General features: G+C 44.1%; 2 protein-coding genes across 4 annotated transcripts in view; one reads left to right on the top strand and one right to left on the bottom strand.

Annotated features, from left to right (window-relative positions):
- Axdnd1 (axonemal dynein light chain domain containing 1) overlaps positions 1 to 8559 on the top strand; it is an 84430-nt gene extending 75871 nt beyond the window's left edge. For 2 of the 3 annotated variants that reach the window (XM_076941396.1, XM_076941395.1), the window contains 3 exons: positions 3285 to 3367; positions 4771 to 5015; positions 5846 to 6138. In XM_076941396.1, coding sequence (XP_076797511.1) covers positions 3285 to 3367; positions 4771 to 5015; positions 5846 to 5913 — 396 coding nt within the window. In that variant the 3' untranslated portion in view covers positions 5914 to 6138. Of the gene's footprint in view, positions 1 to 3284; positions 3368 to 4770; positions 5016 to 5845 lie in introns of all 3 variants that reach the window. The other variant, XM_076941393.1, reaches the window with a different exon arrangement.
- Positions 8560 to 9744: 1185 nt separating this feature from the next.
- On the bottom strand, positions 9745 to 25333 carry Nphs2 (NPHS2 stomatin family member, podocin). The gene is made up of 8 exons (XM_034513088.2): positions 24999 to 25333; positions 22474 to 22577; positions 19098 to 19170; positions 16853 to 16935; positions 15233 to 15436; positions 12935 to 12990; positions 11533 to 11611; positions 9745 to 10658 (listed from the first exon to the last, which is right to left on the bottom strand). The coding sequence occupies exons 1-8, from the start codon at positions 25270 to 25272 to the stop codon at positions 10380 to 10382; spliced, it is 1152 nt and encodes a 383-aa protein (XP_034368979.1). The 5' UTR covers positions 25273 to 25333; the 3' UTR covers positions 9745 to 10379.
- Positions 25334 to 26513: the final 1180 nt, after the last annotated feature.

Below are 26513 nucleotides of genomic sequence, written 5' to 3'. Positions count from 1 at the left end.
TAACACAGCTTTTAGGCATGCCTCTCAGGTGACTCCGAGTTAGTGTATCTTGCAGATTTTTTTCTTCTTCCAGCACTGTCTTTAGAGGATTCTAGTTTTTCCATTTTGACTTAAGGGAAAAAAATCCAAAAAAAACAAAGCAAAACAAAACCTTCTCATTCTCTTTCTTCTGTGTCTCCGTAGACAGCTCACTCTAAGGCCATGGCAGACTTAAGCAGCTCTAACTCATAGCAGCTTCTAGCTCTCTGCAGAACACCATTACTTTAGGAGTCTTGGTGGGCTTCATTCCACCAATCTCCTGAAATCTGGTGCTACACTTTCTGTGTGCATTCATAATGTATATTTTTCTTCTGGCTTTGAAGAGGGAACCAATATACATCACCAAATTGCTCAATCCAAAAAAAAAAAAAAAAAAAAAAAAAGCCGGGCAGTGGTGGCACACACCTTTAATCCCAGCACTTGGGAGGCAGAGGCAGGCAGATTTCCGAGTTCATTCGAGGCCAGCCTGCTGGTCTACAGAGTGAGTTCCAAGACAACCAAGGCTATACAGAGAAACCCTGTCTTGAAAAACAAAAACAAACAAACAAACAAACAAACAAACAAAAAACCCCAAACCAAACCAAAAACCAGGAAACTCTCAATTGTTTGCCTGGATGGTTGCACGTGGAAGTGAGGGGCCGTGTCAGCAGAATGGTGGAAGGCAAGTAGAGCCCTTAGGTGGTAATCAGGCCTAGGGTGAAAGGTGTTTGCAATGAGTTCATCCAAGGTCATTGTAGGCGGTAAAATCCACCAAAGGTAGAAAGAACTTGCATAAGTCATGTTGGGCCAGTTGGCATGGGGGGAGTGCATGGGTATTATAAGCACATTATCCTCGAATTGGAGCCCTGTGAGAAGTTTCTGAAAGTAGTGCTCTGTATCTGTCACTACAACTCTGAGGCAGATTTAAGAATGATGGTACACATGGAACGCAGCCTCTTAAGGCAAGTTCTTTGAAAAGAAAATGCGGAGCTGCCAGGCCCAGCCAACACAGTTCTTTCTTGAACTTGTTTCCCTGAAGTAAAACCCTGCTGTAGCATCCAGAGGAGGCACTGGGATTGGGCTTTGGAGGCAGGCAGGAAGCAGAGGGGAGCTAGAAGCCTGTAGTGTAGCTAATGAGGGCAAAATTGAGGACCACTGATCTGGGGCTCACTGCTCTGGGATGCTACCTGTGTTAGTCAGTGTCCTATCCCCATGACACAGTGTCTGAGACAGCCAGCCAGAAGGAAGAAAGATTCCTTGTGCTCCAGGCTTCAGCAGACAGACCTCCATCCCTTGGCTCCAATGTACCAGTGCTGCAGTGAGCAAACCAGTCTGGCAGAGAGCATGTGCTGGAGCAGGGCTACCTCCTCAGTGGTGGGAAATGCGAGAGGGAGAGAGGAGGGTATGAAGGACATAGGAAGAGGGAGAAAAGAAAGAGAGGAAAAGTAGGAGAGAGAGGAAAGAAGAGGAGGCGAGAGGGAGGGAAGGGTGAGGGAGAAAAAAGGGAAAAGGGGCAAAATACACCCTTCAAGGCAAGTCACAAGTGACCCAACTCCCAAAATCTCCATTATGTCCCATACTGCCACAAGCTGGGAACCAGGTGCTTAGCATATGGCCGTGGGGGACATTTCAGATCCAATAAGCAGTACTGACTTGCCTCGCCTCCCTGGAAAAGGCTTCATTTTATTAACTCTGAAAATGTTTAGCATAGCAGCATTTTGGGTCTCTGTCTAGGATACAATTATTACAATATCTCACTACAGAGCAAATAGCCCAGACTCTAAGATTTCAGACCAACTGGTGGAGATACAGAATGTTTAAATTCAGCAGGGACCACCAGAGGGCTATGCTGGGTCTTAATGAGAGGGCTCAGCTGAATGAACAGGGCTTCCTGTGGCTCAACTATTCTAGCCAGCAAGAAACACATTAGAAACAGGCTACAAAGGGTCATCTTAAATTCTTGGGTCCTGACTGTCCACAAGGAATCATAGGCACATCAGAGGGTTTACCTGACCATATGTGAATGCCCTTGGAAAGGCAGCAGGATACAGACTTTGGTTCTGCCATGTTTTTGACCCAAGATTTGATATTCTTCTCTTACCTGTCATTTGAGCTGAAGGACTGGTTTGAATTTTCATTATATATATATATATATATATATATATATATATATATATATATATACACACACATACATACACCATATATATACATATATACATACAAACATATATATGTATATATATACATATATACATATAAACAAATATAAATTTAAACATATATATGATGTATATATATAATTATATATATGTTATATCTATATATATTATATATACCATAATACTATATATACCCTAGGTATAGATGTTAAGAGCAGTGACTAATTTATCCATTTTATAACAACAATAGGAAAGAGTCTTTAAAAGATGGCTTCAAAAAAAAATGTGTCAAAAGCAGATAGGGCATAAAGTCTGGCAGGGAGGTGGTGCTAAGAACAGTATCTATAGACAGTGGGCCTGGATCCAGACCTTTTCAGAGGCACTTGTGGACCAGAGAGGTTAGTCCAGTCTAAAGCCCCTAGGAAAGCTGAGAAGAGTGAGCCCCACATGCCAAAGGTAGAAGATCCCAGCAAGAGACTAGCTTAAAGCTACAGCACATGGGCGTAGGTAAGAAAAGGCCACGTGCACTTTTATGAGCTGCCTCCACGTTCATCTCCGTCACTCAGGCAGAAGAGTGTAAATTCCAGAAGGAGGTCATGAATACAAACAAGGTGTGCCAGGCGGTAGTTGTGAACTCTGCTGCATACACATCAGTATACAGACCTACCCCCAGTATTTTCTCTGCTTGGCAAGATTTACACCTTTAAGCAATTATGGAATTTCCTAAGGAATGTAAAAATCTTTCTGGATTTTACAGTTTTACAGGAAGTAAAATTATTAACAGTGAATTATTAATAATTAACTGTGAATTGCTTCCTTTTTAAAAATTCATTAGAGACATGTTTACCCTTCTTACTTTTCAAGCACTTCCACATTTCTTTGTTACCTTTCCTCCTACCTTTTCTTTCCCATCTCCCTGTATATGATTAATTTGGAATCTTCTGTGCTATCTGATCACAGGCAATGCCTGTAGAGTTCCTGGTGTCTTGGGTTGTGAGCAATTGTCTACTAGATACATACGAGCAACAGAAAAGAATATTTTAGACAATTCTTGAAGACATAGACCATTAACTGTTCTATCACCTCACACATTTTCTTTGTCAGAGAGAACCAGCTAGTCAAGGTGTATTGGAGCCAAAGTATCTTGAAATAATGAGTGTAATTGAACATATGCAGGAGAAGCTAATGTAAGTATAGATACCACGATGGTAAGAGGGTAAAGACTGCCGGCCAGAAGCTTGGCCAAGCCGTCCACACTTCTTAGCTTACCTCTGTCCTGCTTGTTTTGGTCTCAGTAGTGGGATGAATATCTGAAAATAACTGGCTAGAGGTAGTGAACTGTACTGCTGTGGTAAGAAAAGTTTTCCTTAGCCCACAGTGGAGATAGTAGCTGGTGCAGATATTTGTAATGTGTACATATGTCAGGAAGGGCATGTGGAGCCATCAAGTCAGTGTATCTGTGGGAGATGACTTAAGGAAAAGAATGGAACTGGGAGAGAGTAATGTGCTTGAGAAAGAATGTTGTATAACCTAGAGTTGGGAGTACAATACAGTCAAGATGGCTGGCAAGTTTGAGAAGACTCTTTCCTACAAATATGATGTTCCCTACACTTAATGTTTGTTACATTTACTTTGTATGCATGTATGTGTATGTATATGTTTATGTATGTGTGTCTGTGTGTCTATGTATGTGTGTGTGTTTGTGTGTATGTATGTCTATGTGTGTATATATGTTTGTGTGTGTATATGTATGTCTATGTGTCTGTATTGGTATCTGTGTGTCTGTGTGTGTGTATCTGTGTGTCTATGTATGTGTGCATGTGTGTATATATGTATTTATGTGCATGTATTTGCATGTGTATGTATATATATGTATGTATGTTTGTGTAGGTGTGTGTATCTGTGTGTAATGTATATATGTGTGTATGTATGTGTACATGTGTGTATATGTGTGTATGTGTATATGTGTATATCTATATGTATATGTTTGTGTGTATATGTATGTCTGTGCCTATGTATCTGTATGTGTGTCTCTGTGTGTGTGTGTTGCATGTGGAGATCAAAGGATAGCTTCCAGAAGTCAGTTCTCTCTTCTGCCATGTGGGATTAACTCAAGGTTGTCATGCTTGGCAGCAAGTCCTTAGGTTACTAAACCCTCTCACCAGTCCTACCTTGTACTCTCATAAGTAGAAAGTATATCTCCAACTGGTTTTCTTGATTATAAATTCCAGCTTTAGAGGTGTTAGAAAAGAAGCGACATTAATGAGTTTAGTTTGTTGAATTCTATTAGTTATCTGAAGCTAAAATCAACTACTGATGAGGGATGTCTGGCTATTGAATTCTCTGGGAATTTCAAATATACCAAAGTCCAGTCTCACTTAGACATAAGAACTGTGGTATACTCCGATGTGGTGTGGAGTAGCTCCTAGGCCTCAGGGCTCCATTTGTTGCTGATGCTCTGCTTCCCATGTCTGTGCACTTCAGATAGGTGCATCTTCTCTCATGAAGCTCTCACATGGGTTTCTGTAGGAAGGAAGGATCCCTCCTCACCACTCTCTGTTGTTGTTTCCCTGGACTTCATCCACACCAGAGAGATGGATGCCAGGGCCAGAGAGGCTGAGGAGAGGTTTGACGAGGTAAATGAGCAGCTCCATCACACCATCATAAAGAACAGAGATCTGGAGAAGGAACTAGAAGAATTGGTGAAGAAAACCACAAAGAGGTCAGAGAAAAAGAAAGAAGGCACCAAGGAGGACAATGAGGAGGATAGAGGCGAGGAGGATGAAGGAGGGGAACACCAACAAATAAAAAAGTCCCCAAAATCTGCCAAGAAAGGTGAGACTCTTTTTTGCATTTTTATGAAGAAAACTTGACTGCACCACAAATATTTTTAAAAGAGCATGAGTATTTTACATTTACTTATATATTGTACAGAAGCTCCACATGCACAAATACATGTATGTGCATCCCCCCCCACGCACACACATACACACACACACACAAAGTTTTAAAAGATAAAAGGAGATTGATAGAGGATGACTCCTGACATCAGCGTCTGGCCTTTACACATGCACAGGTGACCATTCCCAGAAGGCATGCACCACACACATACATATATTGCACATACACATACACTACACATACACACACACACACACACACACAAGCAATACAGCAGGCAAACAAAGGTGACAATGTAGAGATGATACCCAGCTCCTACAGCTGAATCCTTCAGACAGCCTCTGTCACTTCCCCCTCATGTTTAGTTACCTTTTAATGTCCCTGCTTTGAGAGCAGGCTTGATGGCAAGAGGTCTCCTTTCCTGATCCCAGGGGTGCATCTCATAGAACCTGTGTGTTTGGGAGGCTAGAGAGAAGGGGTAGGAGACAGCAGAGGGGCACAGACATGAGTTAGGACACTGAAGACTAACTCTGCTTGAATAGTCTCTTCTTTGTTACTTGCTGCATAATCCTTTATCCCAGAACCATGAAATCAAGTAATTAACTGACCATACATAATTCTGAATAACCAATTTAGTCATTAGGTGGACTGGACTTACTCAGGCCAAATGGCATTTAAAAACTTTTTTTTTTTTTAAGTTAAAAACCTTCAGTATGTATAGGATACCAGTCACTAACATATTCTAATCGTTTTTGTCTTTTTAGAAGCACAGTCCAAGGATGGTTCTGAAGCATCTGGAAGTCGGATTAAACCTAAGACCAAACCCAAATAGCCTCCCTAGAGACAGGTTCACAGCGGCTGTGTCCCTGAACATGCGTAAGCATCGCTGAGCTGTAGCACTAGCCACGCAGCGTACGTGGGTGGACTCCCTTAGCAACAGCCAATAGAAAGGCCATGCCATCAAGCCAAGAACCTTTCTCTTTAGAAGCATGGCAGAGGCCATAGGAAGTCAGTATATGAGTTTACTTGCCAGATTAAAAACAGCTTATGAGAAAGTATGCTGGCCTCTTCAGTTGCCTTCCTCAGAGTTCTGTTAAAAGCGTTCTATGAAGAAAACAATGCCGTAGACTCAGCTCAGGAAGGAAGGAAATAAGAAGCGTTAGGTCCCGACTCGGCAGAGAATCCTGTTCCTTTACTTACATTTCAGCCACAGATCTGAGTTTTCTGATTGTGGTAATCCTTCATGATAATCCTCTAACTAGGTAGGGGAAACACTATTAATCCCATTTCTTAGAAAATAAGACTGAGGCCCAGAAGGGGTATCAGTCCTCCTGAGCCCATAGGCCCTATGGGTGTCAGAATCCCCAGCTGGCTGAATTTTGTGTATACTGTGTTCCCAGCCATGGTACCCATGGCTTCCTCAGCACAACAGTGTGTTGCTGGAGACTTGCCAGAATCTTTCTTTGATGACCTCATTCATCTGTCTTTTTCATGTCCCCGACTCTGTCCAGGCATGGAAGATGGTCTGTCCTATAAGAATAAGCTGAGAATGACAAATGGATGTTGTGGCTGTCACTCTACAGGGCTCCTCCCTACTCAGTGCTTCTGACCTGCTTGGGTTTGTGTATCTCTCTGGCTCCCGTGGTCACTGGAAACATGGCTACATTTGTTTTGTTTCCATATGATTGGTGTTCCTTTGGCTTTCTCTCCTAGACTTTAGACCTTTGCCTGATCTTTCAGATCAGTAAACCACTAACTCCAGAGTTCCCAGCTTTGTTTACGCTGAATCCCTGGGCAGTCTTGAGGGATGGGTTCAACATTGCTTATGAGTTACCTATGCTAACTGGACAGAGTCAATCACACTTTATGCTTATAGGAAAGAAAACAGGAAATTCTTCAGGCAGTTAGGTTATGCTCATGGCCCAACTCACAGCCACAGCTAAAGCTCTTGCTTACAGCTTCCACCTGCCTGCTGGGTCATAGCCCTGCTTTCCTGCTTCCAAAAGACATTCCTCAATGGCACTGGCAAACCTAGGCACTTTTTATTTTCATACAATTATAGAATACTTTTAATAGATTTTTCTACTCCATAGGAATGAGTGGACATTCTCATACAAATTAGCATATCCCATCAGAGAGCCCAAGAGCCTTGTCCTGCAGAATGTGTCAAATAATTATCAACTACATCAGGTAGAAGGCAGTGTCTATAACTTCCATGTCTACTGCTACCCTGACTATAATGACGTTTGGAATCCAGAATTTTATTAGTTGGTTGTAAGTCACAGAAACCCACTTTTACAGGATAATTTATTGGAAGAATTTGGGGGTGCTCCAAGAACAGAAATCTTTAAAAGCCAAGCTGGGACTAGATAGTGACCAAGCACCTTTGGAAGGTCTTTAGTGTAATGATTGCTTTACCACATCACTGCAGTGCTACTATGAAACAAAATCCAAGCATTTCTTTCATCATTGTCTTATTCTGCCACGGTCCCAGGGTCCCAAGAGACAGAAAGTCTGTCTCATGGTCATAGGTCACACATGGGTATACTAAGGATGCTGTTCTGTTTTCCTTTCTGTTGTGATAAAACACTGACCAAAAGCAGCTTATGTGGGGGTTGGTGGAGTAAGGCTAATTTCAACTTACACTCCTTCGTTGAGAGACATTAGGGCAGTAAGCCAAGCAAGAGCTTGAAGCAGAGAACATGGAGGAGTGTGGCTTGTGGCTCACTCATTGCTTATTGTGCTCAGCTGGCTTTCCTAAATAGTGAAGGGCCACCTGCCCAGGGAACAGTGCGGCCCACAGCAGACAGGGCAATCAGGTCAATCCCCCACAGACACACACACCGGCCAATCTGATCTGGGCAATCCCTCAGTTCAGACTGCCTTCTCAGCTAACTCTAGGATGTGTAAAGTTGACAGCTAAAGTTAACATGACAGATTTTTTGTGGGATGTTTTAGTCTTTCAGACATTACTGTACTTTCTTGAATCTCTTAAACAACGTTGAGAGAACTCTTTGTTTTCCATCTCTGGCATTAGGCTATTGAGGCCACTTGTGTAAAGGAAGACAGATGGGCAGACACAGCCATGTGACCTCATCTCTAGGAGAGAAGAAACGGATTGGCTACTTTGTGGCTATGACAATAATTGAGAAAAACAACTTATCAGGAAGATTTTATTTATTTATTTATTTATTGCCTCATAGTTTCAATCGAAGGCTGGCCGATCTATCTGGGCTCAATGTGAGGCAGACTATCATGGTGGTGGGGTCATATGCTAGACACTTTTCATCTGTGGTGAATAAGGAGCAGAGAGTAACTGGAAGGAGCCGGGGACAAAATAAACCCTTCAAAAGCATGACCTCATCAACCTACTTCCTCAAGCTAGGCTTAACCTTCCCTAGTTCACCACTTCCCCGTAGAAATGGAAGGTGGTTTGTGTTGCCTGTCACAGAAGCCAAATGCAGCAGCACGATGAATCATAAAAATGTACTTTATTCAGTGAGCAAGCAACCCGAGATGACAGCAGATTATCATCTCAGACCACCATCATCACGATCTCCAACAGATGATACAGGGAGAGGCAGCCAGCCAGTCATGCCAGACTCACTCTTGTCCCTCTGGTCAAGAGGTCAGCCACGGTTTTTGAGGCATGTGGTGATACTTGACTTCTCTTCCTATCATTCCTTGTATCTTCCCCTCTTTGTGTAGATGTTTGGGCCCATATACTTATTGAAACTCTAGGTCAAGTTAGTTTCTGTTGGTATCAGCAGTGTTCTCACCCAGGAGCACCTAGGCTGTGGAAAGTGGCTAACTTGGAACAAGCCATTAGCAGTGTATGCTAAGTTATCAGCGCTATATGCATATGGCGAGTCCTTTCGACAAGACTGAGTACAAATGTGTCTTTGTATTACAGAGTATAACAGATCTTTCCTTTCTGTGGCCTCTCGTTCCCTACTGTCAGTAGTAACTCTTATATCCACAAGATCTGTATCACATACAGGACATGATGTAGACACATATCCCTGATTGATTATCAGTATAACTTCTTATCAGTATGAGAATTCTCTGGCACCTAGTTGTATACATTGTAGTTCATGACAGAAAGCACTTAGGACTTGGTATGAAAAATTCTGCAAAATTACATTTATGAAGTCACAATGAAAATAGGTTTATGGTTGGGGTCGCCACATGAGGAGCTGTATCAAAGGGTGGCAGCATCAGGACGTGTGAGAACCACTGAACTAGGCTTTACTTACTTTTTGGAACACCGACACAAGTGACTCAGTTTTTGTTGTTGGCTTTGAGACAGGGCATTGCTATGTAGATGTTAGTTTTGTTTGCCAACTTGATACAACCTAGAATAACCCCAGAAGAGACTAATGAGGGATTATCTACATTAGGTTGTCCCATGGGCATGTCTGTAAAGAGACTATTTTTAAGTTAATCAGTGTGGGAAGATCCAGCCTATGGTAGGTGGCAGCACTCCCTAGGCAGGGAATCCCTGAGCTGGATGAGTGGATAAACTGAGCTGAACTCAAACAACTAAGAAGCATTATTCATTGCTCTCTGCACTTGACTGTGACACGACTTCTTCAGGTTCCTGCCTTAACTGCTCTACAGTGATGAACTGTAACCTGCAATCATTCCCTAAAATAAACTCTTTCTCCTTTAAGCTTCTTGTTGCTGGAATATTTTAATCATAAAAACAGAAATGAAACTGGAACAGAATTGCTACTGAGGAAGTGGGGTTGTTGCCACAGCATGTCTGACCACGAGGCTCTTACGCCTTTGGACTACTTTTTGAGAGAGTCTGGAATTTTAGGCTGGAAAAGTTGTTTAAGCCAACAGTAGCGCTTGATGGGCTGTTTCAGTGGGAGTTTGGAAGAATACACAATAGGGAGAGGCCTGTATCTTAAGCCTGGGCTTTCCTGTCAGTGTGACAAGCACACTGATAGGTACTCACAGAAAAGGCTGTAGGACCCGCAAAGGCCTTGCCGAAGGAGCCAGGAAACATGCAGTGGAGGGTATCTGAACTAAGTCTTCAGAAATCAAAATTAGACCACCCGTCAATTCAATATTCTAAATCTTTGTCCTGTAATTAATATGACAACCCACTTGTGTGGTTGGATGTCTTCACTGTCACTGTGTTCTCATGCATGTGGCCATCTTGTGACATCATATATTCAAAGGGCATTCTATCTGGCAACCAAACAAGTGCAGGGCAGGGGTGGGGACCAAATGCCTCAGTCATAGATGTGGCTTTAGATGGCAGATTCACATTGCTTTTTTCCCATTCACCTACAACATAGGAGAGTCCTTCCTTTTGGGATTTAGTGGTTCAACAGGTTTGGAAGAATTCGGGTAGTTGATGCTTCCTTGTGCTCTGCTGCTGGGAGAAGACAAAAGGTTTAGCATGTCAAATGGCAAAGGCAAAACCACGGTGGACGGCTTCTCTGTGGACAATGACTGAAGCGTGTGCAGGTATCGAAGCTGGACAGCAGCTGGGGTGCCTGACAGGATCTCAGCTGCCATCCTCAGGGACTCAGAAGCAGCCTTCTCCCCTTCTGCAGCAATCACCTACAGAATGCACATGAAGAAATGCAACGTTGAGTATGCTGCTTCATTACACAGCTTAAGTGCTGGACTTTCAGAGTGACACCCCCTGCCCCCGCAAGCAAGTACCACACACCTACTCGGCGTCAGGCCTTGTTAAATTTGGGGCGGTAGACTCAGTCTCTCCCTGATGGATTGTGAGGCAGTGGGGAGCAGATTATACTAGCAATCAAAATGTAAGGTGGGTTTAGTTATGGGTCCTGAGGAGCAGAGATGGAGTTTAGGGGTACTGTTAATGTGTAGTGTGCTTGAAAACTTAGGGGATCCTGCTTGTCAAGTGAAGGGTAAGTGTCAGAGTCCCAGGGACAGACATGGAATTATAACTTGGTCAAAAAGAATGGGTGAAGCATTTCAGAGCAGAAGGATCTCGGCACCCTCACAGATGTCACTCAACACTGGGCAGAGAGCTGGATCAGAGATCTAGATGTAAGTGTGCCTTGAAAACCACCTTTCTTCTTTCCTCTTAAAGGTTTTTTGTTATTGATTCTTCTATGTGATTACAGTCTTTTTCTTCATCGACTCAGTTATTTGAGAGGAATCTGCCTCTCTCCATCCCTTTATTAGAGATGATAGGGGTCTTGGTTATCCAGGGACAATCCCAGCACCAGAGATGAAGGATAGCAAGGGGAGATTTTTAAGGAGAAAGGGTAAAAGCAGAAGAGGAGGGGCATGTTGGCAGAAAATCTGGGGAGAGGTTGGGGTACTGCAGTCAGTCCTGTGAACACATTATCAACAGCGGTGGGAACACAGCCAGATTCCACCCAGTTCCTGGACCACTGGGTTCTCAGATGCTCTTCAAAGGCTTAGGCAGAGGATGGAGTGCTCAGGAATGCCTCACCCGCACTTTGGCCTGTCTTTGTGCCTCAGCCTCCACAGCCAGAGAGTGCTGAAGCCCAGCTGGCAGCCTCACATCCTTACTGAAAAAGAAAACAGATAATCTAGGTATGCACCCTGACCTTAGCAGCCAGGGCATTCTCACAGACTTGCCCCTGTCTACAGCTGTTTCACAAATAGCAATTGTTAATATAAAGATCTATGTGCATGGGTACTTTGCCTGCATGTATATCTGTGCACCACATACATGCCTAACACCTCAGAGGCCAGAAGACGGCAACTGGAGTTATTGATGGTTGTGAGCTGACTGATGGGGGCTAAAAATTGAACCCAGGTTCCTCTGGAAGAGCAGACAAGTTTTCTAAATCATTGAGTGACCTCTCCAGTCCCGAATAGCAAATTCCGAATGAACAGGTAAAGCTGTCCCTGTTGTTCTGACATGGGAGGTCATCAGGGAAGAGCACATCTGGGGTTGGTGCCCAAGTGCAGCTGTGGCCACTACGGAGACTGCATGGGGCTACACTATTCTAATTACACAGCCCATATTTTATGTTCAAAACTTGTGATCATCTTTCTCACTTAAGATCTTGCATAAATCCAAGCTATTAAATTTGGATAATGAGAAAAAGCTTTGATGAGCCATACAATTAAAAACAAAGATCAGAAGAATTCATCTAAGCTTATAAAAGAATATTGGTTTCAAGAGAAGAATTGAACAAATGAGAACAATTCTAATATTCTGCATAAAAAACATAGAAGTAAAATTTCATTACAGTACTTTCTATAACAACCCTAAAAGTATTTTTACACTGAGGAATGTAAAAACACAGTTTTGTATGATAATGCATTGGAATAATATTTGACTATAAAATGGAATGAAATACTGGTGCATGCCACACCACAGGCAAACCTTGATAATTTAAGCTTGCCAGACAGTGGTGGTGCACGCCTTTAATCCCAGCACTTGGGAGGCAGAGGCACGTAGATTTCTGAGTTCAAAGCCAGCCTGGTCTACAGAGTGAGTTCCAGGACAGCCAGGGCTACTCAGAGAAACCCTGTCTCAAGAAAACAAACAAACAAACAAACAAACAAACAAACAAAAGAAATGTCACTTAGCTCAGACTGAGCGGGGACTATCTCTAATACCCAGTTGGAATGGTGTAATGTGAACTTAGACACTCAGGATAAAATCACTAAGCTAATACAAAAACATGGTTAAAATGCTAAGTTTTACAGTAAAGAGACCCATTACTGAATAATTAGAAACCACGGGATAGTTTGCTTAGATCTTGTAGCGGATGAATCTTAGCTATGAGATGATAGGTCATTTTTCTCTCATATTAATGTGTCCACAGTATTTGAAATGATTTTTCAATATCATTTTTGCTGGTTATTTTCCTACCTACATTTCAGTTCTCTCCACTTTGATGCCCCAAATACAAGTCACTGAGTCCAAGGCAACCTGTGGAAAGAGTTGAGATGCCAGTGAGACCTGTCTCCCCCAGGGGGGAATATGAGGTCCTCCCACCCCTGTGCACCACGGGCCGTTGTTCTGTCCTCAGGGCTGTTGTTCTGTCCTCAGGACATGCTCTTCCATAGGACATTGCTTTTCAATGTCACAATGCCTGGGACAGAGACGCTTAACTTGCAGTGCTGTTAAGTAGCCACCGAGGATCTAAAGCTGAAGTAGGAACCTGAATGACAGCTCCCAAGGACGCTTATGTCCCTAGGACCCGTGACTGCTTCTGGGAGAGCTTTTAGGATGTGGTTTCAGATGAGATTAGATCCAGGGCTCTTGAGGGACATAATCGTAAGACTCCAGAAGACAAGGCCATGTGCCAGAGGGAGCATGGATCTGCTGCTCTGTGAAGGCTGGGGCGAAGAAGGCAGAGGAGGGATGCAGGTGTCCAGAGGCCCAGAAGGTTGTAAATTCTATCTCAGCCTCCAAGGAATCTGCCAAGCTCATGCCTAGACGTAACCCAGCAAAGACGATTCTGCACTCTGATCTTCAGGGCTACACGGGAGCACAGTAAGCCCGTGCTGTTATGAGGCTTGGGGGAGTTTGTTACGTGAGTGATAGGGAATTAGTACAGATGGTATATTTTTTCTGTTTGTTTTAAAATGCACCCCCTAAATAACCTGCACCCCAGGCTCAGACCCTGCCACATGGCTATCATTTCTAGGGTACTCTCACTTCCTTAATGCTGATGGATCAAGTTCCTCGTGCTTCTTAGCCTTCTATGCCCTACACAGTTAAAGTTGGAAACGGAACTAGAGAAAAACTATGCAGGTTCTTGAAATGGGTGAAGGGCAGGGCGGGGCGGGGCGGGGCGGGGCGGGGCGGGGCGGGGCGGGGCAGGGCTGGGCCGGGCTTAGAGCCCCCCATGACGGCCCAAACTCCTTTCAAACTATGCATCTAATACTATCTTAGTGGCTAAATTCTAATCTCAGTGTACTGCAAATCTTAAGAAGGACCATCCAGTTTGAGGGAGCAGGTGTGAGTAAGAAATACTGACATCCTACACGAGGTGGCATGGTAAAGCACAACTAAGATTTGTCCTGGAGCGAGAAGGAAAGAACTCCAGGCTAAGGAGATAGCTCAAGAGGAAATCGGAGGGAAAGAATGCACTGATGCATGCTGGGTGAATGCTAAGTAGGTGGGAGTTAAAGAATCAATAAAGAAAGGGTGGTATGGTGCGAGGCTACAACAGTTGGGCCATTTCTCAATTCATCGAGTATTCTGTACTATGCCAAGTCCATGGAATACATAGTCTGGGGAGATAGATGTGTAAGTGCTTAAATCATAACTCACTGCAACAAAATTGAGCTTGGCCACCACTGGCCTGGCCTTTATTCCTCAGAGGCCAGGGATGAATGAGGAAGAGGCTGGAGGGGACAGTGGGGAGGGAGCATGCCAAATGGCTCCGTGTCCATGCGGGGCTCCTGCCTGCCACTCACCTTTGTGTCTTTCCAGCCTCTATGTACTTCCCAGCTCCTTCACCCGTCCCCAGCACACTCGGACAAGCCACACATTTTGGACACTGCATTTTGTTTTCTCCGGTTAGTGACTTCTCAGGTTCTATAAAGTCATTGCTGGTGCCATTGGTCCTGGTGGCTCCTCCACGTCACATCCTTCTTCCTAGCTGCCTTCCAACCCAAGTTTGGTGTCCCCATGACTTCAGTGCTGGGCTGGGTTCCTCGTGGTAACTACCACCTGACTGGCCAGCTGCCTGCAGCCCTACTTGGCTCTTTGTCTTAATATCTCTTGCCTGGGTAATTGAGGCATCTACCCAGGCTGTAGATAAGACTGCAGAGCTGACTGCCTGGGGACTCAGTAAGGCTATGCAGAGAGGAGGTTTTCCTTTTTCTTTGTGTGTGTGTGTGTGTGTGTGTGTGTGTGTGTGTGTGTGTGTATGAAAGCTCAAGGTCTAAGCTGAGTGCCTTTCTCTATTGTGTCTATGCATTGCCATCAACCATCCTATTCATCCCCGCCAGCCCTGTCCCTCCCACCCATGACTGCTTCCAACACTCGGTACTAAGCTGGTGTTTCACAGTGTTCTGAAGGTCACTGAGGAGTGATCTATATCCCAGGCCAATGATGTCATTGCTGTCTAATCCCCAAGGAATGGCATCTCAAATGGTGGAATGATTGGCACATGGCAAATTTAACAAATGACCATTCATCATTAAACTCATCTTGGTACCTTTACATCTTGGGCAATGCTCTTCCTTTCCAGGAGAATTTCAGTGAGGGATCGATGTGCTAAGAGGCGCTTCATGGTGGTTTGCACTAGGAACTGGATGGCTTTGGACACATGAGCTAGACTGCTTAGAAGAAGAGAGGCGTTTTCCATGCGGTAGTAGCAGACGGCGTCTATCTCCATTATAAACATATCTTTGGTTACCACCTAAGTGGAAAAAAAGTTTGAATGCAGGCTGGATTCCTATGTGGGAGGGGGGAACTAAGTGCATTTAAAGTGTATTTTCTAGGAGTAAGATATTATTTTTTAAAAAAAAGAAGTAATGGAAGACTGACTCTATTCAAAATAGATATTTTTTTAATGCAGGCAGATTTTATTAATCGTAGTAAAGAGTCAGGCATAGTGGTGCTTGCCTCTGGGAGAAGAGAAAGAGGGAGGAAAAGTAAGCATCCTTTAGAGGAAGCCATTTATATTCACCAAAAGAAAGACTAGGAGAGAACTTTAAACAAGGTAAGAGACAATTTGGGAAAGGCTTATGAATCCTTTTCTCTGACACAGGACAGTGGATGTTGTTCAACATCTGTAACCATTAGGGATATGCCGATCATTTTATACCTGTTAGGAAGGTGGCCTTTTAAGAAAAATGTAACAGGGGCTGGAGAGATGGCCCAGCCTTTACAGCTTAGGCTCACAACCAAAATGCAGGAGAATATAAAAGAAACGGGGAAAGAAAGTGGCAGGTTCTGAGGAGAGTGTAGAGAAGCTGGGATCCTTCACCGTTGGATGCGTGTGGGATGGTGCTACACCGTAGGATGCCACTACCCAACAGAGCAATTCCCCCAAAACTTAAAACTAGCACATTTTCATGTGTTGACCATCTTCAAGTTCTTGATATACGTTCTTCAGAGAGCTGTCTAATCTAGCCTGTGGTAGCCTGTGTTCTCTAGAACAACAGAACCAATAGTGTGTGTATACGTAGAGCTATATGAGTTTTAAAGGATTAGCTCATGTGATTACAGAAACTGGTAAGGCCAAAATTTTGAGCCTAGAGACCCAGGGAAGCATTTATATTGCCTCCACTTCAAGCCAAAGTCAGTTCTTTAAAACCTTCAACTGACTGAATGAAGCACACCCACATTATCAAGGGTAAGCTGATTTATTAAAACTTTGCTGATATAAATATTAATCTAACACCCCCAAAATACCTGCACAACATTCAGATTTGTTTAACTGATTTGTTAAATTTTGTTAACAAAATTCAGATTTGTTTAAGTATAGGCCAAATAGCTGAGGCCTAGCTTAGCCTAGTTGCTACACAAGATGAACTATTATTAATTCCTTTGTTCATTTTTTAAAGTTAGATTGTGGCTTTTGCTGTTTGTGTTGATCTGAATGGACTCCCTCTGTATCCTATATATTAAGCTCTTATAAATTATTTGAGAATATGGTTTCCCATTGCATGGGCTGCCTTTCCCTCTGCTGGCTGTCTACTTTGATAATTATGCTTTTAACTCTGATACAGCCCCATCTCTACTTTTGAGCACAGTCACTTTGCCTCGGGATTGACTTGGATGGTAGACCATGGAAATGTCAAGAGAAAAGAAATAAACTGTGTTAGCTTACCTCATGGAAAGGTATTTCCAAGGTCTGGAGACGGAGGTCAACCTTGTGATAGGTGTCCAGGCAGGGTAAAAAAAAGAACAGGCCTACAGAAGGGTGTGAGGGAAGGAACATGTGAGCAGCGAGTGTGAAGTCTGCTGGAGGGGACCTTTTCAGAGCCAGGCTGCATTGCTGGCTTAGCCTATGTTACCCAGAGACCACTGGGTAGCTTTACTGTAACTAAAGTATTGTCCTGTAATTCATTATTCAACTGGGGGGGGGAGGGTTCTGAAGGTAAAGCAGGTGGGGTACGGGTAGGGGGTGGGGGTTACATTGTTAAAAGTAAGTGCAGCATACCAGGTATAAACAGAGATTATTCCAGAAAATTAGACTGCTTGGTTACTTTAGGATCATTTTGATCCTTCCAGATCTCTTACATATCTGTCTCTCCAATAGTTTCAATGTCTATAAATTCATATGCATGAGTGTTAATCTTAGTGTGTCTTAGAGCCTTTTGGGTACTGTATAAAATTGTTGTACTCTGTGAATGTACTGGTGCATCAATTTAGAGCTGACAACCTCTATGTGCTATTTCTGAGAACGCCCCAGGATCACCAGAGTAGCAGTATCATGGCAGCAGCTTGTGTTGGCGAGCTAGTCCTGACTTACCCCGGATGGTATACACACTTCATATGCAGCATCTGTAGATTGGTTCATTGAAAGCTTCCTAAAGCCCACTGGATGATTTAGGACTGTGGTGGTTTGTATAAGAATGCCCCCTCATAGGTGCATATATTTAAATTCTTTGTCAGTAGGGAGTGGCTATTTGAACTGATTAGAAGAACTAAGAGGTGTGTACTTTGGAGGAAACGTGTCACTGGGGGTGGACTTTGAGGTTTCAAAAGCCCATAGCAGAACCAGGTCTCTCTCTCTCTCTCTCTCTCTCTCTCTCTCTCTCTCTCTCTCTCTCTCTCTCTCTCTCTCTCTCTCTCTCTCTGACTATAGATCAGGATGTATCTCAGTTACTATTTGTTACCTTGCCTACCTTGTTTAAAGTTCTCTCCTAGTCTTTCTTTTGGTGAATATAAATGGCTTCCTCTAAAGGATGCTTACTTTTCCTCCCTCTTTCTCTTCTCCCAGAGGCAAGCACCACTATGCCTGACTCTTTACTACGCTTAATAAAATCTGCCTGCCTGCCGTGCTCCCCACCTGCCGTGCTCCCCATCATGGTGATAATGGACTCAGCCTCAAAACTATAAGCAAGCCCCAACTAAATGTCTTCTTTTATGAGACTTGCCTTGGTCAACAACACAGCAACAAAACAGTGACTAAGACAGAGACCCTTCAAGAGACACAGCTCTGTGGAAACTAGTGCCAGCTCACAGTACCAAGGATGTATGGGGAAACAGCCAGCTAGAACCTTTTCTCAGCCCCAAAAGAGAAGGTTCTTGAAAACCAGGACCATAGCAAGATGAATGCATTCTGGAACTCTAGAGCCTGGTTTATTTTGTGTGGGCTTGTATATTGGGTTCTGAATCTTGCAACTCTAATGTGTGTGTTTCCTAGACTGGTCTCCATTTTCAACTTGTTACCACAGGCTGAACTCATATCCTTTGAATATATGTATGGTGGGATTTCACTCGTTCTTATGCCCTCTTGGCTGTCTTGTATCTCCAAATGCAAACTACTAGACTTCACAGACTAACCATACTTCTATCTATATGCCCTGAAGTCCGGCCAAACCTACTGTGGGTTTTCAGATCCTAGAGATCAGGAATGCCTTATTTCTCTAGTCCCTGGTAGTTAACACACTGAGACACTAGGATTCAGTCTGTGCCTCTTCTCTCAACTACATATATATTTGTTACTAGATGCTGAATTTTGCTCTGGGCTCCATGACTTAATCTAGCTCCAATTTTCCCTGAGAAGTCACAGGATTCTGACTCTACATGCACTGTACTCAGACCAACACTGCACTCAGGCCAATCCCAAGCTATGGGTCTGAAGCTGACTTACTGTGCCAAGTAGACTAGCCCTGGTATAGGATTCTCTCCATATGTCATCTCTCTCAGCCACCTGTGACCTATAAATAATGCTTTCTATCATTTCATGACAACCTGCCCTATAATTAACAGATTAAAATACAAATATGTTGAATCGAATAATTTCATATAATCTAATATATAGATGATAACTATGCATGGATTAAAAAAATCATCAACTCATGGGATGGAATAAAATTTTAAAAAGCATAGAGGATAATTCTTACCAGGACCTTTGGCTCTTCCAGGAAGCAGATGTCCCAGTCGGAATATAATTACTCTTTCATACTCTTGCACAACCTAAAAGGACATGCAATGCTTTCAAATGATTTCAAAGGGGGAAATGATTCAAAAGACCTTTGCATGAGAGTGATTCTAGGTTACAGAAATCTTTTGTTAGCCAGGCATGGTAGTGCATGCTTTTAATGCCAGCACTTGGGAGACAGAGGCAGAGGCAGGCGGATCATTGTGAGTTCAAGGCTAGCCTAGTCTTCATAGTGAATTCCAGGACAGCCAGGGCTACAGAGAGACCCTATCTCAAAACAAAACAAAACAAAACAAAACAAAACAAAAAACAAAACATCCTTTAAGAACTAAGACCAAGGCTAGCATGGTGGTTCATATCAAATATCTCAGCACTTGGTGGAGGCAGAGGCAGAAGCAGGAGGAACACCTGTGTGGTATTGTCTACATCACAGATTCTAGGACAGTCAGTGTTACACAGACCTTGTCTCAAAAAGGGGGTGGGAGTTGTAGAGACTGCCCAATGCACAGTGTAGTAAGAACCCAAATTTCAACATGTAGAACCCATGTAAAGCTGGACATGATAGTGCATGTTCACAACCCAAGTGCTCCTACAATGAGCCAGAAGGCAGAGACCGATGAAGCCCAGGAAGCCTGTGGGCCAGCTAACCTGATGTACACAGCCAAACAGCAAGAGACCGGTCTCAAACAAGGAGAAAAGTAAGGACACCTGAGGTTCTCCTCTGACCTCCACCTGTTCACTGAGGTGAGTGGTCCCCCATCTCATCCACTCACACACACATAGACACAAATAATAGATTTCTATTATTTAACAATCTAAAATCTACACACATTAAGTATAGATACCAGTGAGACAGGACATTGGCTGTGTTAATGAAACTGTGATATGAAACAATTGTATGCCAACAAATTAGCTTAGAGGGACACAAACTACCCAGACTACTCAAGGAGATGGAGAACTGAAGACATACAAATCCTACATTAATTTAAACTTCCTGCTACCAGGGATGTAAATTGGCCCCTTCTTATAGAAAACAGTATGAGTACTCTTCAAAAAGTAAAATAAAATCCTGTCACCAGTAATCTATCAGAAAATATATATAAAGAAAATTAAGTCAGTATTTTTATTTTTTGAGACATAAGAGTCTCACTATGTAGTCCTGGCTGGTCCAGAACTTGCTATATAGACCAGAGTGGCCTTGAACTCACAGAGCTCTTCCCATCTCTGCCAACAAGAGCTGGGATGGAAGTCACTGTCTTGATGAGATACACTGCTGCATGTTCATTGCAGTATTATAACAACAGTCAAGATAAGCCAAGTGAAGATGCAGATACCGTAAGAAAACTGTACAACCATCTCTCTTATGAGTATACGTGCAAAACAATCCTAAACAAAGCCAGTAGCCTACATGCAAAAACATATAAAAAGTTTACATTGCAACCAAGTGGGGTGTGTGTGTGTTTGAGAGAGATAGAGAGGGAAGGAGGGAGGGAGGAAGGGAGGGAGGAAGGGAGGGAGGGAGGGAGGGAGGGAGGGAGAGAGAGAGAGAGAGAGAGAGAGAGAGAGAGAGAGAGAGAGAGAGAGAGAAATAAGTGTGGATGTAGAGGCCATAGGATGAAGGACAACCTTGGCTATTGTTATTCAGTCATTATCTATTTTGTTTTTAATACTTTCTCATTGAGCTCACCAAGCTAGGCTAGTCAGCTGGAGAGTGCCAGGGACCCACCTGTCTTCATGTCTGTGCTGGCTAGTTTTATATCTACTCGACATAAGCTAGGGTCATTTGGGAAAAGGAAATTTCAACTGAGAAAATGCCCTTAGTAGACTGGCTTGTACATGAGCCTTTCTTGATGATGTGGGAGGGTCCAGATCACTGTGGGCAGGGCCACCCCTGGACTGGTGGTCTTGGGAGCTATAAAAAAAGCAGACTCCATGGTCCTCTGCATTAGCTCCTGCCTTCAGGTTTGAGTTACTATCCTGACTGCCTTCAAAGATGCACTGTGATAAGCAAGATTAAGTTCTCTCCTCCCACCTTCTTTTGGTCATGATGTCTCATCATAGCAACAGAAAACCCAACTAAGACACTTCCTAGAGCCGGGGAGGAGTACAAGTGTGCACTATGGTGCCTGTTTGTTTTTTTAGTGTGGGTTCTGTGGATCAGTCTCAGGTCTGCAAACTTGGGCAGTAAGCACTTGAGCAACTGACCTCTCACAGAAGCCCCACCCCCACCCCAGTTGGATTTTTAACATCCTAAAATGAACATAGTACATCCTATCAGTATAGAATAAATGCCAGATACCATATGAAAAATTCAATCGACGGGGGGTGGGGGGTGGGGGTGGGGGTGGGAGTCATGTGATACAAGCCAATGCAGTCTAGTGGTGAAAGGAGGGGAAGAGGGTTGTCAAGGCCACGGGATGCTGTGAGGAATCTGAGCAGCAGCAGCCCTAACTGCATCTGTAGTGTCTGGCCATACCTTCACTCTTCCCTGGCAGCGTTAGCCATGTAGAAAGAAGGGCAGGAGTGCTGTGGTCTGACCATCGCTGCCCACCATGGCGGTCCTATGAAGCAAACTTGGCTTTAGGGTTCCTTTTTAATCAGGGCGTGGCTATTTGAGAGCTGTACCACACAGTCTAGTGGTTCTTTCCTATGCTTCCACTTCTATCCCAAGTGTCAAACTATGTCATTAAAGATGTCCCCTGTCTTTAATTCTTGTTCTCTATCCTCTAAATCCCTTGGGCTCCTAATTTCATCTCAACATGTGCTTCCTGAGCAGACCCGGATCTTCATTCACTACTGGGATTAGTATATGTAAAACACTTGCAGACCAAATATATTTGTCTCTCCTGGTTTGTAGAAGCTGCCTGAGATGGTTCCCTGTAGTGTCAAAATAGAGGATCCAATCCAAGATGCTCTTGTGTCATTGAGCATGGATAAATTAAGAAGCTTCTGAAGGCTCTCTCAGTCTAACAGGGATGTTGTGTGTGTCCCTGTGCACACAGAGACAGAGAAAAAGAAACACGCACATGTACACACACACACACACACACACACACACACACACACAATTTGCTAACATATTGTCCTAGCCATGACAGAAGACCTACACCAACATTCTGCCTGTGGGAAATGTAAAAGTGAAAGCAGAGAGTGCCTAGGAGCATGGCAGGGAATGGCAGGTTGGGAGAATGAAAAAGGCTTCATGGTTACATTGAGCCAGGTCTTGAGGGGAAAAGAGCTCTCTTGGGAGGTAGGTAAGTATCAGACACAGACTGAGAATGGCCTGGTTTGGTCTATGGAGACAACAGAAAACCTCATGGGTTCATGTAAGAACTCACCTTTATGCAGAACCAGACGGAAAAGGGGAACGTTATGATGATGAAGACCAGGGAGGTGAGGACAAGAAGCCACTCACAGGCCCCTAATCCAGAGGGCTTGATCCCTAGGGAAGCAATTGTATTAAAACATCACCAGATGTACTGAGCATTGTCCTGGACCACTCTGCCCCACGCTTGGGGGCCTAAATGGCCCGGGCCGAGCTGCTGCTTCCATCTGCGGGTCAGGGTCTAGCAAGAGAGAGAGAGTGGGGATGAAGAGAAAGAGATGTGAAGAATGGAGACAAGACAGAGGTTCTGATCAAGTCTCAAGCCTCCTTTATTGTCTCGTTCATTAAAGGGAAGTCCGGGGTATTTATATACTTTGCCACATGCCTTGCAGGCATGGATACCACATGCGCCTTGTAGCTGGGGGCACTAGACAGCAAAACAAGATATGTGGGCTTAAAAACAAGATGTTTATCAGAGTGTGCTCAGCTGTTGTAGGCTGTTGAAAACAAGTCTCTTGTCAGGGTATATGGCTTGAGATGGCTGCAAAGATGGTAGCCGCTTTCTGCTTAGGAGTCGGCTCCCAACAGAGTCCAGTGCTCAGTATTAGAGTCAGAGTTGTTTGGAGACCTGTCTGGAAAAACTAGAATGAGCCAGGTTTTCAAATGATCATAGTTCCCAGGTCTGGGGTATTGTCCATGTGAAGGGTTGTGAGGGCCAATGGGAGGCAGAATAAACTGGACAGGCAAGGGAAACTGGGAGACCGGAAGGCCAAGGAAACCAGTTGGTTCCAGTTCTAGTTCCACTCATTTCAAAAGTCCATGGATGACTTTTAGGCAGGGCTCAGGACCTTTTTAAAACAATTTCCTCACCTATACAATGGGATTTTGACTGATTACACTCTCATAATAGCTAGCTCATGAGCTATATCTGATGCATCAGTTCAAAGGTAAAGTGGCATATACATGGAAAGATGCCAGCTCGTGCTTGACATGTCTGAGTTCTTACTGTGTGCAGTGTCTGCAAGCTCCTGGTACTGCCTGCCATGTCTGACTTTCTTCCTTTAGAGTCCCTTCAATGGGTTAAGGTGTTCTACAGTCTTTGGGAATCACCTGTTTAGCATAACATTAGGTTGTATCTGTGAAAAGGTGACATGAAACTGGGGCACTTCACATCCCTGATGCTTCAATTTAATACCAGACTCTTCAGAGAACATCTAGGCTTTCAGGGCTGGGTTGAGACAGTTAAGGTGACCCACTGTCTGGATTGGGAACCTGCTTTTCTATCTTTCTAGCGTTACCCAGACCATCATGTAAGTTGTACCCCAGCCTTGCCAATCCTGTTCCTTTAGTTCTGCCTAATACAAGCAAGCTATTTCATCTTTCAAAGCGTCTTCTCTGGTCTGTGATAACGTAACTAAATAACTCAAAACCAAAGCACCAAAGTGTGTTCCTGCTACATAGAAAGGGCTCCACAAATGGGGGCCCTCCCTTGCCTACTTGCCTGTTGTGATCTGGCACATACTAACCTGCATTTCTATAGCACTGGACCCAACGACCTCTCCTAAGGACCAGAGGGGTATCCAGCAAAAAAGTATGAGCAGCAGGGCACACTTACACAATAGCCCAACTGCAGGTGTCCATAAATAGTAGCTGTCTATGATCCAGCATATATTGCATTGCTGGTAACTAGGAAATGTTAACTCTCCACGTAGCCAGCAGGCAGCAATATAATATGCTGTTTTTTACTTTTCCCAAACATCTGCTAGTCTTTAATTTGGGCATAATGACTTTTTTCTTATATTTGTTATGAAAAGGACTGGACGTAGATACCTTTCCCCCTAAGTGTAGTGGCACCCACAGAGGGAAAGGGACACCTTCCTTCCCATCCTCCACTGTGTACAAGAGTGCTCTTTTTTAGCTCCAAGGATTTAGCTGAGATTGTGCAAAGTGCATTGGAAGGCTTATTTTAGTCCCACATCTACCCTGTGAAACATACACTGTGGTCGATAGTGATGGCTCTTGCTGCGGTCACACTGCTGGCAAGTGGCTAAGCTCAAATTTAAACTCAGGTCTGGCTCTTTGACTTGGCTCTGCTGCCTTTGAGGTTTGCGGGCCATGTTGGAGGAAGTCATTCCAAAGAAATATTAAAATGCTCTTAGACTTAAGACTGATAGGTGAGGATGCAGGAAGAGGAGGGTCACAGTTGCTGCTCAGAGCCATCATATAAAATGCTATGACCACAGGTCTATGACCACAATTGCACGTTGACTGGATCCAGTCCTGAACACCTGTCTCTCCCAACTTCATTGGTGGCTAAGGACAAAGTATTAGCTGATGTTGCTATTGATGCACTTTGGTCTCCATAACTAAGTAACTGCCTAACTCTCGCCTTCTCCTCCCCAATCCCCACCCTGACCCATGCGCTCATCTGTCTGGCTTTGTCACAGTGGGGCAACTCATTGCATTTGTCTGCCATCTCTCGCCTATTCTACCTTCTTCGCTTCGGGTCTACTTTCCATACGGGTCTACTTTCCATACCTTCTTCGGGTCGCTCGCTCTCCAGCAGCGCCACCACTTCCGTGCCCTCCTCACCCGGGTCCCGAACCTCGTCCACGTCCACTACTGTGGCGGCGGGAGCTCGGGGCTCCCCTCGCGTCCCAGTCCGCCCGGCGCTCTGCCGCTCTGCCCCAGCATCCGGGCGCGCGCGACTTCTGCTGCCCCTCCTGGCCTTTGCCTTCTTGTCATCCCTTGAAGAGGACCTGCCACCTTTCCCGTGAGCCTCTTTGGAAGAGCTCCGCGCCCTGCTCTCCATTCTCAACTCGGAGAGCGCGACCACAGAGAGCGCAACCCCGGAGCCAGCTGCTGGCAGAGTCCTAGCTTTCTGAGGGTTTGGGAGAGACCTCAGGACTCTAAGGACCTTGCTGCCGGGAGGGAGGCGCAGAGGGCGGGGCCTGAAGTGGCCATACCCACACCTAACCCAACTGTTGTTTCTTTGAGGGTCTGGATGGAGCCAGCGGACCCCTAAGACAGACAGGGTGTGATGCTCTCAGAGGACCTGAGTAGGGGATTCCTGGTGCACCTGGTTGCTTTGAGAAGGACCACAGCAGGCTCTGCTTAGGTAGCTAACTGTGTGAAATAGGACTCGAGGTACTACGGGGTCTGCTTTAATTTGTGTTAGAAAGGTTCGCTTTTCTTTCCCAGATCCTGTCCCCATGCTTTCTTGAAAGCTGTAGCTCAGGGGTTTCATAGCTCACCAGCTGAGCTGCTTCCAGTGGCAAACCCAGGGGCTTCCTCCCCATTTTCTAGGAGAACTTGACAGTCCATGGCTTTCTCTTGTACTCCACTGTTTCTGTTTGAAACAGAAGCGTGTCTAGATAACTTTTAAAGCCGAGTTCACAATTTTACTCCAATAGTCAGAGTCCAGGGTAATAGGTTCATTTACTCTTTATTTTTGATATTGATTTCACACATACCTTTCCTCTCAAAAACCGTATTTAGAAAACTTTAGTGATGAGACCCTGAAATAAATTGACTTGAAAACTATTGTTTTCTCTCACGTGTTCTAGATAGCCAAGGGAATACAATAAAAACTTAGTAACCAAATAACTTGAAAGTAAATATAATTCTGACCCTGAGTTTTGAGTTTTTAAAAATTATTTTATGTATGGGTGTGTTTTGCCTGCATATATGTTTGTGTACCTTGTACATACCTGGTGCCTATAGAGGCCAGGGGACATTAGATTCCCTGGGAAAGAAGTTACAGACCGCCATGTGGATTCTGGGAGTCAAACATGGACCTTCTGGAACAGCAACTATGCTCTCAACTGCTGTCACATCTATTCAGCTCTTGACACTGTCATATGCTACATGAGAGGGCGACCTGTTAAGAAGTCTGGTTCAATTAGTATTTCCCATCTAGAACAGCATACTGAGAAAAGTTCTGTAGCCGCCTTGGGTTCACAGAGAGAAAAGAACTATGATTTTCTTCTCTATATCTAAAGTAACATAAGTGCCTGCTTACAAGTTGGTTGGGGTTACGGATGATGAAACCCA

The sequence above is a fragment of the Arvicanthis niloticus genome, chromosome 10 (assembly GCF_011762505.2).
Source record: "Arvicanthis niloticus isolate mArvNil1 chromosome 10, mArvNil1.pat.X, whole genome shotgun sequence".
Lineage (NCBI taxonomy): Eukaryota > Metazoa > Chordata > Mammalia > Rodentia > Muridae > Arvicanthis > Arvicanthis niloticus.
The sequence above is the reverse complement of the archived record's forward strand: the minus strand, read 5'-3'. Positions and strand labels throughout refer to the sequence as shown.